Source organism: Anser cygnoides, chromosome 3, assembly GCF_040182565.1.
Source record: "Anser cygnoides isolate HZ-2024a breed goose chromosome 3, Taihu_goose_T2T_genome, whole genome shotgun sequence".
NCBI lineage: Eukaryota > Metazoa > Chordata > Aves > Anseriformes > Anatidae > Anser > Anser cygnoides.
Genome location: NC_089875.1, coordinates 50,639,308 through 50,655,066, shown reverse-complemented (window position 1 = coordinate 50,655,066; position 15,759 = coordinate 50,639,308). Strand labels below are relative to the sequence as shown.

Below are 15,759 nucleotides of genomic sequence, written 5' to 3'. Positions count from 1 at the left end.
TGCAGCAAAACAACCTGCCTGTTCCATAGAGGAACTTGCTTGAAGAGAAAGCATCACTATAGTATTTATTTAATGGTTGCTGTTTGTTTAGCAAGTGCTGCATCTGTTTCAAGAGGGATAAACAACTACTACTTGAGCTATCAAAACATTTCATGCAGTTCTCCCTTGATTGTTTCCAAATCATATTTTTATATTGTCTTTCCCTTTAAAATTCATCTGGAAAATACTCCAGTTCCTTTAATGAAATACTTATTCTGCCAAAGCTTGATATTTTGTTGCTAAGAGCTTTACTCCCAAACAGTCAGAGCCTACAAGCGCTAAAAAACACCACCACATGTTCGACTCGCGCTTTGGCAAATTTGCTTACTCTCTGGCAGAATTTTTGCTTGACCCAGCAGAATTTATCATCAACATTTCGCTAGATTCAGCAGTCTTGAACTTTCAAGAAGGAGTTTGACCGCACAGGCATGATTTGCCAGTGAAACCAGCTGAACATTTTTCTTGATCTCACAAAGATTAGATGTTGATTCCTAACCACTTGCTTTGTGTGAGAACAGAGTGGTTGTTGGGTGGTCTGCCGTCCTTACAGATGGCAAACAAAACTTAGCTTCACTTGGTATGGGCAGGGTTAATAGAAAAGCTGCAGCGAGGGTGCTTGGAGCTAGCTGGAGGACTGCAGCTGGTTTATGTGGAGAAAATTAAAATGACAGGTACTATGGGGAGTATCCCTGTTGCCTTCGCGCCACAGCTAGTGCTAAAGAAACACAGTGAAATAGAAGATGCTGCACTAGCACAGAAATAGAAAGTAAGATTTATTTACACTGGATTTTATGTGGACGAGGGCTGATTAGCTAATAGGTGTGAATGGGTTGAAATCTGCCCCTGAAGGACTTCAGCTTTGCAAACCCAAGCCTCCTGATTACTTGGATATAATCAAAGAGAAGTGCATACATTGCAGACAGTGATAATACCAGCTAACTGGGGTGAGAAGCTCTGCAGAATTCCACAGAGGATCTATCTAGCCTCGGAGAAGTGAAGAGGCTTTAAAGTAAGTGGCTGATCTCCTGAAGAGAGGCCGCAGAAGTCTGCCATGAGAAAATGTCAGCTTTTGCTATATGAAAGTCTGGCAAGAATTAACCAATTTCCTGTGTTTTCATAGCTTATTTTGGAATTAAAATCACTGCTGTGTGATTCGAGCTGTTTTTAAAGAAACTGATTGCAGTAGAAAAATACCAGTCTTTGTACAATACTTGTTGGTTCTAAGTAAAAAATAATAAAAAAAAAAAAAGGCAAAATGAAAATGTATCATTCAGATTATATTTGTAAGTTACTTGAGGTTGGCTGTTGAAATTTTGTAATGCTCATAGTACTGGTATAGTAAAAATATCATTTTTTTTTCTTTCATATCTTTTTTTTTTTTTTTAAAGAACCATTACCAAATTTTGGATAGTCAATGCTGCCTTTCTCTTGCTTGTATTTGTGTACTACCCTTTCCTCAACCCCAACATTTCATTGGAGACCTCTGATTTTACCGGCCGTGGATTCCAGCGCAACACTTCTGCTTTCTTTGCATTGCTTTTCATGGCTAACCTGAACTTTGCGTACTCTTTGGCTTCCCATAATAACATGTGGAGAAATGTATTTCTCGGAGCATGGTAGGAAGCCTCCAGAATTCACAAGATGAGGTAGCTGACGGTTGGTGTGTCAGGTACTGGACGCGTGACCTGCAGAGAGACTGAGATGATATACAGGAACAGGCATTTAAGAAGACAATGGGTGCATTTGCGTTAGTTTTTGGGCTAAACTGGGAGCTCTTGATGTGCACCTCATAATCGTCTCTACTTGGCATGCTTTCATCTGCACTGTGGAGCAGTCGAAGTGTGAACAATCTGAATTCCTTCTGAATGAAACTAAAGCAGAAATGGTGTTTCAGTATGTCTGTGTCCTGACCTGTCATGGCCGTTCAGTCCTCTGGATCATAGTAGAGCTAGTGCAAAGTAAAACCCTGAGAGATCCAGCACCAATTGCCTCCTTGTACAAATCCATTCCTTTGGGACTGCATTGACGTAGTCTATAAATGGCATGGCTCTGTGGATTGCTTGATTTTTATTGCCCTGTAAAAGATATTTGAATAGAAGTTTTATGTTTATTTGATTTTCTTGGACATATATATATATAGTATATAAATTTCTTATTTGCTGCTCCTGAGACTATAAAATATTGTCAAATCCTGACTTGATCATTACGTAGGTGCAGGCAGTCTGTCTTTGCTCCAAAACCCCCAGGGTGCAGGTCGGAGCCCCTGGAAGGTGCATTACACTCTATTTTTAGTAGTAGCTCTTGACCATTTTTCTCCCAGCAAAATTCCTAGCTGTTGTGACTAGTTATTGATTTGTTATTCTAAATGAGCAGAGGGGACTGTCACTGTGTTATCCAGAAACTTGGCATTTGTTTTATTTCTTTACAAATCAACTGAATAAAATTTTTTATTTTAAACTTTATTCCAGGAGTATCTTACTAGGGAGGCTATTGAATTCTTACATGATTTTTTTTCTTTTTCCTTCAGTAGACACATTCTCAGGACTGGATTCAGATGTGACAGCAACTCCAGAAGCATATGTGATATATGATGATGGTACTGTTTAATTCTAAATATCTGTTGCAAGTATAGCTGATACGGTTTAGTGGAGGACTTGTTAGTGTTAGGTCAGAGGTTGGACTAGGTGATCTTGGAGGTCTCTTCCAATCTAGATGATTCTGTGTTTCTGTGAAGTAGAGACTTTTACTGTTTTGTTTTCCCCTTTTCTTTCTTTGGAGTTGGGTTTGGGGTGACAGGTTGATGCACGGGAGCTTAAGCAAGCAGTGGCAATATGGAAAAGCTTTCCAGAGCCCTGTGACATATGTGAAGAGCCATGGTGCAAATGCTACTGTTTCTGGGCCTGAGGGTCCCTTTCTGTCAGTCCTGCAATCTAACAGGAACCTATTCTGGAAATAAATCGCATTCAGAGCTGGTTCATACACTCACCTCTTCAATGCTAGACTTTCTCTGGTACAACTTCTAACCCAGGCCAAAGCCACTAGATTCTTTTAAAGTAGAAAATCAAAGTATTATATGATTCCTGGAAACTTGAGTTTTTATCACTAGAGTGCTAATGAATTATTAATTCAGCATTATGAATATTTTTTGTCATTTTTTTTTGATCTGTAGTCTTCATTTAGACTATAAAACATTCTCATACTGAATGAGATCACCTACATATAAAATAGTCTGCTGAATCCACGTGGAACTTAAATTAAAGAGATTTGAAAACAGATAGAAGTAGAAGAGGGAAACATTTTGGGGGGTTATAATTCATGCCTTCTTGTTATTATAAGTCAGGACACGTAAAACTTAGCTTAAGAAGAAGCTTCAAATCCTAGCGTTTAATTAAAAGTTTGCACAGGGAATGCAAATAATAAATTACTGGAACTAGTATTCATTTTATGTCACCACTAACTTCTGATGTTCTGCTTCTTGTATTCCTCAGATTCATCTGCTACTCCCACATATTAAAGCAGATAAATACAGACCTCTGCTAAACTCAAAGCTTTTTAGCATCAGCTTTGTAGTAGAATTTATGGCTCCAGAATAATAAAGTTTATTCTTTGTGGATGCAGTGCTGGGAATTTAAGTCAAACCAATCCAAAGGAAAAAAAAAAAAAAAAAGAGAGAGAGAGAGAAAGAACTTTGTAAAAGAGAGTGCAGCAGCTGTAAGGAAAATATCCTAGACTTTTGTGCTTTTTATTCTGATAGCTTCATACTGAAGCTAATGTTTAGAATGTGGGAAGGAGAAGATGAACTTAGAACTGCACAAGTCTTACAAAGCACGTTCCTTATATCCTTGTGTAAGTGGAATATACTCAGTGTGCAGTTATTTTGCTGGGGCTCCCTTCAGGGGCAGGTCACCTACAGAAAACAGATTTCAGCAGTGTTAGGAGAAAACAGTCAAAGCAGACAGCTGACTTTCCATAGCCTGTACAATAGGACAATGCAGGGATGCCAAATGTTTCTTTTACTTTATTTTGTGTGTCAGTATTGTAGCACGGTGGCTTTGCAAAGAGCACTGGATTCAATTGGACTGAATACCAAAGAGGACCAAATATCAGGAGATTCACGTTTGCCAAATTACTTTCCCTAATGAGACCATGGATGGCAAGTATTCATGCCTCCATGCCTCTAAGTTGTGGGAAAATTTAAGAGTAGTATGAACCAGCTCTAAGATTTTAGAAGAACAATGCACAGGTGGCTTAAAAAGCCATATTTTTTACTCCCTCATCTCCCTTCTTTGGCATCTGAGGGCTGTGACCAGGGGTTTGGTTACTGTACTGTCTTCTTTTGGGGGGTTGTAAGGGGAGGTGGCAGATGAAGTGCGTTCAGAGTATGGCTATATGAATACATTTGTTTATTGTCACCCTTTTTACCTGTGTGAGTGAGGTCCTAGCCACCGTTGGCATTAGTATTTATGTTTGCTGTCCATCAGTTTGGTAGAAGCCCTTGCAAGACTGAGGTGTGATTGACCATGAGTCCATAAGGACTGTGCAGCAGCTGTGGGAGGATGCATAGCACTCCTTTGGGGTTGTGTCTGGTAACAGAAATATTTCCCTTCTCACAGTTGAGCCAAAAGTTGAGCTTCATGTTGAAGCAGGCTAATGTTTTTATTTTATGTTTCCTTTGAAGATTACGAGTTCTTTGAGAGCACTTTGCCACCAACCACCACCACTGTCACTACCACCACCGCTTCTACAACAACTGAATCAGAAATAGACTATCCAGAGACTAGTGTTGTTGGCTCTGGCCCTGTGTCAGAATATGATATTGCTGGGAAGAAACGGTTCACTGGTAAGGATATCCTTTATTTTATGTAGCTTGCTACTTGTGCTGCGAGTAATTCTTGTTTTTTCGGGGGGGTCAGCCCTTATGCTGAGGCCATTGCACAGACATATCCAACAGACTAATGCGTGGTCCTTGTAAGGCCTGCCACCTGGGAAACCCAAACAGCTGTACTTGTTCATAGCTTTGACGCTTGCATGTCTGCATGTGGGCTCACTGATGTTGCTGAAGCACTGCAAACCTCTTTCTACTCTTCCAGTGTAAATGCTCTGCTTTATATTCCGCCTCTTGTTCAGTTTACTTGAAGTCAGTAAGAAAGCAAGAGTGTCTACTTTGGTGCTCAGTTCATCTCAGCTGCATCACTTTTAATTCACACTGGTAGTTCAGTCAATGCAAGTCTCCACACAGGTGTGTGCTGTCCTCTGGAGGGCCTAAATAACATTTTGGATATGAATTTTCCAAAAGGTAAAACTGATAGAGATAAATTTGGCTTTGCTATTTATATCTCTTCTCTGTAAAAGAATCATAGGGAAGGAACCCACGGTATATTGGCATGAGCAATGAGTGACGCTCCTGCATATTTGAGCCATTGAAGTGTGTAGGTAGGCATTGCTGCTGTCACCTCAGAGCTGCTCTGTGTCAGAGAAGCAGCTTGAGGTCAGACTGGAGGGATTCTGAAGCGCTAGAACACTGTATGCCAGCCTCCATCCCACACTGGTAGGCCCACAGCAGCCTCTGGCATTTGAACTGAGGTCAACCTGGCTCACCTGGCATTTCAGATGTGAGTTCAGGGGATGGAGAGTCACCTTTGGTTCACGTCTTGCCTTACATTCCAACACCTACAAGCTTCACATGGCTTAGAGTGGAGCTCTGCTGCTGGAGTAAAATATTTGTTTTTATATTTGCCAAGACTTTTTCCAGTGCATCCTCAGTTTCCCTGTCCAAATAGTTTAACGATGTTTCTGTTCAGTGCTCTCGCTGACAGTGCTTCTTGATTAATTTAACTAAAGAGGCTAAAATTAACTTCGTTGCAAGATCTGGAAAAAATCCCTAAGGGCATGAAATCCAATAAGATAAACCAAGAAATATTGGTTTATGAACATTTAAAGGCACTAAGGAAAAAATATTATCATTTCAATGGTTTGTATTATTGCAACTGAATAAACATTTCCAAAGGCAAGCGTTACAGTCCTTACTTTGGATGTTACTGTGACATTAAGCCAATAACAAGATAGTTTAATCTTTTCCTGAGCCAAAGTGCAATTCTGGTCATTATAAATGTTCTAAAAGCAGAAGTTACAGGTTGGGTGCCTGGAAGGTGGGGACTCATGACTACCAAACCCTTAATGCACAGCCCCTTAATATCACATTAACGCTGTGATAATTGCTTCCTGTAAGCGGTCAGACTTCACCTTGGAATTACTCTTCTTGCTCACCCCATTGTTTCAGCCCAGCTTCAGGATGTTTGTGTAAGAACCAACCACTAGGACCTGTTAAAGTTGTAGATATTGATCAAAGGCCAGGGCAGTGATCTGTTCCGTGCTAGGTGACGTTTCCACCCAGCCTTCCAGAGCAGCTGGAGGTAACGTGGGGAGGTGGTCTTGCAATCACACCACTCCCTTCTGCCTATTGTAGCAAAATTGGTCCTCCTCTCTCTGAGTAACTGGGTACAGTTGTGAGTGTGGGGCAGACCTGAATATTGGTATCCCACTTTCCCTTGCTTATCAATCAAATTGAATGTGAGCCTTTGGAGACCACCAAAATCTTAGCTTTCCTTTCTAAATTTCTTTGATAAAGTGCAAGAGTCTGGTTTGAGGGGCATAAGCTAAGGAAAGGGTGAAGAAGGCAAATAGAGCACCAGCCACGTCTCTACAGCTATTTTTACTTTAATGTTGTTCCTTTAGGTCATGTATACTGCCATGGTGCAAAGAAGCCTTTGGGACTTGCCTGGGACCAATCCAGGACATGTCACGTTAAAATACAAAGAACTATGTGCAGGTTGGGCAGCCAGAGCTGCCCAAGTCAGAGTGGCTGGGCTAGGCAGGGATGCAGGAATTCACTCGGGCTGGGAAGGTGATGAAGGGTTTGGAGCATCTCATGTACAAGGAGAGGCTGAGATGGCTGGGACTGTTCAACGTGGGGAAGAGAAGGCTGAGGAGGACCTTACCAATGTGCCTAAATACATGATGGGGGCATGAAAGAAGAGGGAGCCAGGCTCTTCTCAGTGGTACCCACTGAAAGGACAGAATGCCATGGGTACAAATGGAAACAGGAAATTCTGTTTAAACATAAGGAAAAGCCTAGTCATGTGGGCTATTTGTTATTTTATGTTTTCCCTGGTGCTAAAATTTATGTCAATTGTGGAAAGGCTCTAGAAAGTTTCTGGACAGCACCAGAAAATTAAAACAAACAAACAAAAAAAAAACCCACTGATATTGCAGATGTATGCTTTGGAGATGCAGGAAACTAATGTCTAATTTTTACAGGTAAGAATAAAAGGATTAATTTCTATTGATGTAGGACTTGCAACAGGCGGGAAGGGGAGGAATTTTAAAATGCATCACAAAACTTCGTTCTCTTCTTTTTGGGAAATTGTCAGACTGTGTGCTACTCTGTGGAGTCTACAAACTGCTAACTAAATGCCACCCTTCCTTGTCTCCTCCAGCTCCTTATGTGACCTACCTAAACAAAGATCCAGCAGCGCCCTGCTCCTTGACAGAGGCCCTGGAGCACTTCCAGGTGGAAAGCCTCGACGAGATCATCCCTAATGACCTTAAAGAGAGAGAGCCGCGTCCCCTCAAAGCCCCTCACAACATCACCGTCGTGGCAGTAGAAGGCTGTCACTCCTTTGTCATCGTGGACTGGGCCAAACCTGCTCGAGGAGACATGGTGACAGGTACCGCAGAGCTGGCAGCCCCAGCGCCTGGGGGTGTGGGGCTGTTCTCCTGAGGGCGAGGTGGGGAAGGTGAGGATGTCAAGTGGTGGAGAGTGAAGGATGTCAAGCATCTGTATTAATTTACATAAACTTTAATGTCTTTTGACCTTTAGAGAGCCACAAACTGACTTCAGAAATGAATCGCAAAACTTGCTAAAAACACTAGAGTAAATAAAAAAAGAAAATGTTTTATAAAAGAGTCAACCCCAATTTGTCAGTGGACCCAAAAGATCTGAAATAAGCAACGGAAAAGGCCACTGCCTTGGTGCTAACATTCAGTTTTTTGAGGATTTGAGGATTTTTGAGGATTCTCACCCACTTCTGTGGATGACAATGATGGCAGAGGGAAGGGAACTGGCAGAGCCGAAGCAGTGATAAGGGCTGGGAAGGGAAAAGGCTGCGCCTGAACAGGCCATGTGGTGTCTGTCCCATAGCGTTTCATTCTTCAAGGCTGTTGATCCAGTACCTCAGTACCTTACTGAGCATAATTTGCCTAAAAATGAAAAAATCAAACATCACAGGATCTCTAACTACATTAGTTTCTGCACAGTGTGTCACTTAAAGCAGTGAATGGGTTGACATCTTTTTGCCTTCGCTGTGTTTTAAATCAGTAGTTGCATCTTGGTACCATCCTCTGATGTAAAGCACCATCATCATTGGCTAATGACAGGAAGTTCTTGTAGCCTGGGATTTTCCAGGACAGTTAGGCTGTCAACTCACTTTCAAAGATGCTTCACTCCTTTTAACCCATGAAATCTACCATGGCACATAAGGATTGGATATATAACACTTACTTATGTTTAGAACCCTCCAAACTCTTTGTCTTTCCCATTTACAGGCTATCTGGTTTACAGTGCGTCCTATGATGACTTTTTGAAGAATAAATGGTCAACCAGGACTGCAGGCACTACTCATTTACCAATTGAGAACCTGAAGCCAAACACGCGGTAAGGATTTGATCCATTCTTTTTCAGTTCTGTTAGGGAAGTAAAATAGATCTGAAAATTGGTAACCATTTTTCTTGGCCTTAGTATAAATATCTATGTCTGATCTAAATTTTACTCATTCTGTATCACAGCAAATTATTTTATAAATCGCACATCTAGTTATATTACCATGTTAGTCCTGGAGTAGATGACTGTGTGTACATGTGTTTGTGTATATAAAAGCACATATCGATAACAGAAAAAAAAATCTCATTTTAAAAATGCATTTTCTAGTCTTATGCATAACTGAATGAAATTCTAGGGGAAGAGCATGCAAAGTATACCCCTGGTGTGATGTCATGAGGCCATTTCCGGCAAGGTTATAGGTTCATGCATATCCATGAACCTTGTGTCTCCCCAGTTGAATTTTAAGGCTGTTCCAAAGCAGGTAGATTCAAACAAAATCTATTTTCCTAGCCTCTTTCTGAAGAACAGTGTAATCCATTGGCTTCTGTTGTACACTCTGTGGAAAAGAAAAAAGGCTTCATGTGGGGTCTGTGGTGGAGAAGGAAGGTTCTTTTCAACAGCAAAATTGTGTGTATCAGCCAATCTCGCTTACGTTCTCCAAATCCACAGACCGAGTTCACTGCATATTTTTTGTCTTAAAAATAACTCCCTAACCACTGGGAAAGGACCCCATCCTAATTAAGAAAACGTGGCATATCAGAAGTCAGTCTAAAAATTAGATGTTTGCCTTTGGAATGCATTTTGTGAGAAATCTGTGATTAAGTCAGATTTACTGTATTCAGATGCAATTGAGTGCTGGGCATCCCGTGAGGGGTTATCAGTGGTGCGATCCATGGTGCACGCTGTGTATCAGAAAGAGACTGGCGTTGCGGCAGAAGTCAGCTCCAGAGAAGACTTGAAGCTGTCAACATGTCCTGGAAAACGTCTGCCTGGTGTTTAGGTTTTACAAACAGAACGGATGTCTAAATTTAACCCATGTGATAAGTTTTCTTCTGAGACCCAGTCTAGCCTCCAGTTGAGAAGTAGTTTTTCCGTTAGCAAAACTCTGGTCAGCTTCACTGAGTACAGAAGCCGTTTCCTTGTGCCATGTGAATGTAAACGCTAAAATTACTTTAACTCTTATTAAATCTTAAAAACAGAAGTCTTGACAATGTCCCTTCCCTAGGCTTAACTCTCAGCCATCACAGGAGAGTGATGCAAAGGGCTGGAAAGCATCCACTCACCCACTAAATCCAATCTCCTGCAGCACAGACATTATAATCCTCTTCACAAACATTTCAAACTCCTTCTTGAACATGGTTAGGCTTTTTCCTGCCTTTCTGTGGGAAAGCTGTGGCAGAGCCTTATGGTAGGTAGTGGTTAGACAGCCTCCTGATTCAAAACGCCCTCCTTTGCCACTGTATCTCCATGTCTCTTCAAATCTTCTTCCCTGTCTGCTCAGTTTCTGTTCCCTTCGGGGCTATTTTCACCCCAGAGTGCTGCTACCAATTCCAGTGTCGTGCAGAGCATTTCTCAGGAGGCTCTCAGAGGTTTACTCAGGGCTAACTTCAAACAGATCAATTGTAGGAACTTCTGGCTGCGGGGGCTTCTGTATCTCCACTAAAACAAAGCTGCGGGATGTCCAACAAGTATCCCCAGCCACAACCACCTGCTTTGTGTCACCAGAGCAGCACAGACGAGGTGAGATGTGGATGAAACCCTTATCTCATGCAAGCGGTGGACCTAGTGGCACATACCTGTCAACACCTGTGCAGGAAACTCCTCTACCAGCATTGCTCTAGTGTCTTATTATTATATTTAGTATAAATATTCACGATATATGTGGTGCTAGTCCATTTTTTGATGGAGGCAGCAACCCCTGTGGGTGTCCTCCCAGCGGCCAGGTCAGGCATGCATGCTGGTTCCTCTCCTGCAAGGAGCAGCCACCTGCTGCATGTGTACCCTCTGCAGAGCCACCGTGGCCCTTGTCCAGCACCGAGGGAGGTCTGCACAGCAGCTGTCCCACCTTCCCCTTGGCCAGCGTGTGGCCGTGGTGCTGGGGTGGTCCCCGTCATGGCAGGTGGGGATGCTGCCTGCATGTCCTACCATCTCAGCCAGCTGCTGATGGGACTGCAGGGCCGGGGGGTTGTTCATGCCTCCTGAGAGGCTGGGGAAATGATTTGTGGATAATGAATCTTTTTAAAAACAGCTGCTTCCCTAACCCGTCTGCTGAGTGATGATCTCCCTTTGTAGCTGCGAGTGCCAGCTAGTAATTTCCAGCAGGGGGGAGACACGTTGAATTAAGTCATAAAATCATTTTGCTCAAAGTGACAGGTATGGTGATATGATTAGTCATATAGCCTAAATGAATAAAAATATCCCGTATTCACTGCTCCATTACAGTTTATGTCCCTTCTTTACATGTCAGTAGAAGTGGTATACAAAATCTCAAAGGAGGCTTATTTTCAGGAAGAAAAGCTTTTTTGTTGTCTGCATTATAAACAAACGGGTGGCCTTGCATCTGATGTAGTTGTGATTCTTATATGCCTGTTGTTAACAATTTATTATAAGTTTGGCTAAGCAAAGTGTAATCAAAGCACAATCAACTTACACATTGCAAATTTTCTTCATGTATTTATGTGATGGAGAACAGTTGCGTTATACTGATTTGAGATTTCTTGGCAAATTCATCAGCTGTAAGGCAAATAAAGATTCTGACTAATGAAAATGTCAGACTCCTGGACCTTGAAAGGCTTTGGCAATTTCTTTCTTATTTGTCATGTCTGAGAAAGAAATATATCCTGACTGCATTAGTTTATTGATGCACTTAATACAGCAATCGTAGCACGGTCTGCAGTTAAATCATGGGTCAGCAAGTCATGAGTCCTGGCTCTCTTGCTGGCACTACTAAAGGCTTCTTGTATATATAAAGGCTTAGGAACTAATTTTCCAATTTAGTGAAGAGAAATATGCTCATAACTTCATCGCTGTTTTTTCCAGACAGTCGGGCCGGCAATTTGAACAATCGTGTGTCCCAGATGGGCTTTTAAGTACGCAATAGGACACATGAAAGTACAGTTGCCCTGATTACGTAGGTAATCAGTTCCTGCAGTGAGCATTAAATACAAAACTGCTTGCTTTTCCCTGCTGAAGTAGATGCATTCTGAGTAGCAGATTTTTGGGCTGCTTTCTCCTGTTTTAATTCTCCTGTTTTAAATGTGGAGTGTGGTGTCTGTGTAGCTCATGGGAATGTTTTGATCCTAGCATTAATACACATGTACTGAAAGCCTTGCATTTTCTTGCTGGCCGTGCCTCTGGTGCAGGTGTCCCGTGGGAGCATTGGCAACATATGGGGTTTAAAGCAATTCTCGAGCTGCGTGCTCTGCTCGGGTGGCCAGAAGTACAGGAGTGCAAAGGAGGCTTTTTGCTGCCCCTCTGCTCTTTCTCCAGCCACCCTGAGTGCTTGTGAGCTGCTGTCAGGAAATCAAGGCCAATAGTTAAAACTATGGGCCAAGATTTCTGCCAGTGAAAGGTTTGTGTGAGAAATGAGCAAAAACCATAGCCTTGCTAAATGTCACTGTTCTGTGCAGTTTCTTTTTGCCATGATGTTTTTCTTTTTACAAGAAATCTGTGACTCCTTTGTGAGCATCATGTAGTGGTTAATGAAAGGCAGATCTGTCTGCAGAAAGGAGTGGAGTCGGTTTGTGACCTCAGCTGAGGGATGCAGCAGGGACAGGGGACACATCCCTCGTGCAGGGGTGGGAGCATGTCCCACAGAGGATCTGATCATGTGTGTGCTCCAGGTCTGGCACAGGTACAAGGCAAAGCTCCTGCCACTGATGAAACCCAGAATATTTCAATTCTTCTAGCTTCCACATTGACCGTGCTGGAGGACCTGCCTGTGATTTTTAGGGAGTGGAGCTTTGGCATGTGCCCTGTAGATATGAAAAGCTGTGCTCACATGACTGCCATCCTTCTGCTGAAGAACTGGATGTTATTTGCACATCTTTCCAGCCTTTTCATAGGGATCAGTTCAATTTTGAGATGAAGCAGTTCACTGGGCACAACAAAAAAACACATTCTTTTTGATGAAAAAAGAGATTCATCTTTGCCACAGGGCTGGTTCAACTGTTGTGTCAGTGTGATTAGCCTTGTATGTGCTTAGCTGGTGCTTTGGCTGGAGAGGTTCATCTCGGGAGCCAGCCTTGAGGTCCTGGTCTGTGGTAAAGTCCTCTAGGAGCAGACACATCTTATGGTACAGAAAAGTGCAAAGAAACAGCAAAGTTCCTTCAGCTGGATCCTGTTTAATTTGCCTGCTGTCTGGTAGGCTGCAAAGCAGGAGTGTCTTATGTGACATTAAGCTACACGTTACACTGTTATGTCGGAAGGGCTATTACCATTTCTTGTGGACAGAAGTGAAGAAAAGGACAGTAAAGCTTTTGATGTGGGTTGTGTCCACACTTTGTACGTAAACTGTGCCAGGTGGCAATAGCTTCCGGGGGACAGCAGCCCATGTTTGCTCTGAACCCCTCTGTCCCAGCCCAGCGTGAGCCATTGCTGGGCTGTGCAAGCAGAGCCACGCTGGCGGCTTTCTGTGCAGGATGGGGATGATGTTTGTAACAGGGCTCCCCTTCACCAGCTGAGGAGCATCAGAGCTGCCACTCAGATGGACATTGCCACAGGAGGTAATCCAATGCTTGGTGGCACCTGTCCCCATGAGTAAGCTCTTGCCCAGTTCTGTGGGTCACAGAGGATGCTCTTGGAGATGTTTGTTTTTGGATGGGAGGCTAAATCTAGGTCCAGATTCCATGCGGATGTTACAGAGGCATAGTCTTTTTTACTATTATTATTTTTAATTTCTTTACAAGACTGAAATTGAGCAAGCGTGCCAGAAAGGAAAACCTAAACACAGGCACTTAAAAAATGCTGTGCTGGAACTTTTACAGTAATCTTCCATTCTAGTTGGTTTCTGCTGTACTGGGTAAGAAGGTAAAAGGGAAAGAAGAAAACATTAATCTGAAAAATAAATGTCAGGGTAGGCATCAACTAAAAATCATCATATTTCAAAGTGAAATAAAAATGTGCTTACACATTTTCTTCTCCCCAAGTAAGAACAATTATGCCTCTGTCAAGCAAAGAGCTGAGTTCTGGTGGCTAGTCATGTGCTTCAAGTTAAGCATGTTATTTAAATACTTTGGGAAAACACTGAGTCAACATGTGAAAATTTATCATATTATTCAAGAACTGTAATCTCAATACTGCTAGAGTTTTTAACGAAAGGTCAAAAGCTTAGTGTCTGATCTCATACCAATCTGATGGTTTTAGTTTGTAGTTTACACCACTGCTTTCCTAGGAGATAATCCAGTTTAAAACTTCTTGAGATCAAAATTTATTTCCTAGCAGCTTTTTCTTGTAGTCTATTGCTATTGTTTTTTCATTTAAAATGGATGTAATTGTGTGTGTTCTTGGAAGAAGAATGATAAAAAGAAATAATCCAAAAATACATGTTAGCAATCGCAAAAAGGTGAAATTTGTGTGTAACAGTCAGCTCATAGCCTGGCTGAGTATCCAAGTCGATTTAACGCAAAGAACACCTGAACTCACTGGAATCAAACTAACACGTTTGATTCTCATCCTATTTCAGTGTTATTTATAATTTAGCCATTGCAGTGGAATCGGTGTTTTATTTTCTCTCATTGTGTTGCAGGTATTATTTTAAAGTCCAGGCAAAGAATCCCTTTGGTTATGGACCTGTTAGCTCTTCAGTCTCATTTATCACAGAATCTGGTATGCTCTGCTTTTTATTTTCAACTCAGAACTTTTTCCTACTAAAAGATGTGGGAGGGCAATGAAACCAGCGTGATTATTGTGGTTATTATCCTGAACCTGCTACTTTGAGATATTTTTTTAATTAATTATTTGTTTTCAATAAAGCTAGGAGAATATTATGTGCTCCTAATACCACCATGAAAATATAAGTGACATCAAAGTGAGCTTCAGGGGAACAGGAAGTTAAATTTAAAATACAAAAACTTACTAATGTTCCACAATACAGAAGCAATGGGAAGTTTAATGTCTTTGATTGATTGACCAAATGTTTAGTAAACTGGTTTCCTTAATTGTGAACAGCTGAACAGTTGGAAGCGGTTGTCTCTGGAAGAAATATAGGAAACAATGGTTCCATCAGATGAGCAAATTCTCCGTTCTTTTTTTTGACAAAGCCTGCTGCTCTTTCACAGGGCTAATAGTGTGTTCAAGAGCAACACCCCCTTCTAAAAATAGTGTGTTAAATGAGCTATTTTTACCCATTGCTTCTTCCATTGAGCCAAAGGCAAATGGCTCTGCTGAATAATAGAGGGCAAATTCTTCAATCTTTACTTGAGCAAAAGGTCAATTGTCTCTTGCAAATTTTGCCCTTTTGACTACACGGAGGTTTGTGGTCTCTGTCTTTGCTTATTCAACATCAACCTGTAGTGCTGGCTTCAGAAGAACCAGGGAAGTAGGTCTTCACAGAAGGGAGACAAAGATGCAAGATAAGTAAATGGTCCTGCATAACATATTCAGACTTTTTTTTTTTTAAAAGGAGTAAGTCAATCTGAAGTATAAATCCAAGCAGAAAGTTTAACATAAGGCAAATACAGCATGCTGTATCATGCAGGGAGTTTTGCTGATTGGCTGACTGCCAGTACGCAGCCCCGAATGTCTAGTTTTTCAATCCAAAATCAGCCACCTTGTGAGCTTTATTTACAGGTTAAATCCATCAAAATTAAAATTTTATTTGTACTGATTCTTCACTTGTCATGTGGCCAAAGATGGCTTTCCAGCTGGCAGAAGTACAGAAGCAGTTGCTAAAACTAAAGCCAAATGGTGTAGTTACAGTGATGGAACAGGTCAGAAGAGAGAGGAGTGCTCTTTGCACAATAGAGATGTTTGAGCTGATGAGAATACTCCATAAAGAGTGTCATCATGGGATCAAATAGCTTACTGAAAATACTACTTAGCCTACATAACGTACTGAAGAG

General features: G+C 41.7%; 1 protein-coding gene across 2 annotated transcripts in view; it reads left to right on the top strand.

The window, feature by feature from the left end:
- The window catches only part of FNDC1 (fibronectin type III domain containing 1), a 66,602-nt gene that overhangs the window by 43,701 nt on the left and 7,142 nt on the right, over nucleotides 1–15,759 (top strand). Inside the window, exons 12-16 of one of the 2 annotated variants that reach the window (XM_066994159.1) lie at nucleotides 2,570–2,635; nucleotides 4,718–4,879; nucleotides 7,536–7,766; nucleotides 8,644–8,752; nucleotides 14,445–14,524. In XM_066994159.1, the coding sequence (XP_066850260.1) occupies nucleotides 2,570–2,635; nucleotides 4,718–4,879; nucleotides 7,536–7,766; nucleotides 8,644–8,752; nucleotides 14,445–14,524 (648 nt within the window). Of the gene's footprint in view, nucleotides 1–2,566; nucleotides 2,636–4,717; nucleotides 4,880–7,535; nucleotides 7,767–8,643; nucleotides 8,753–14,444; nucleotides 14,525–15,759 lie in introns of both variants that reach the window. The other variant, XM_048067870.2, reaches the window with a different exon arrangement.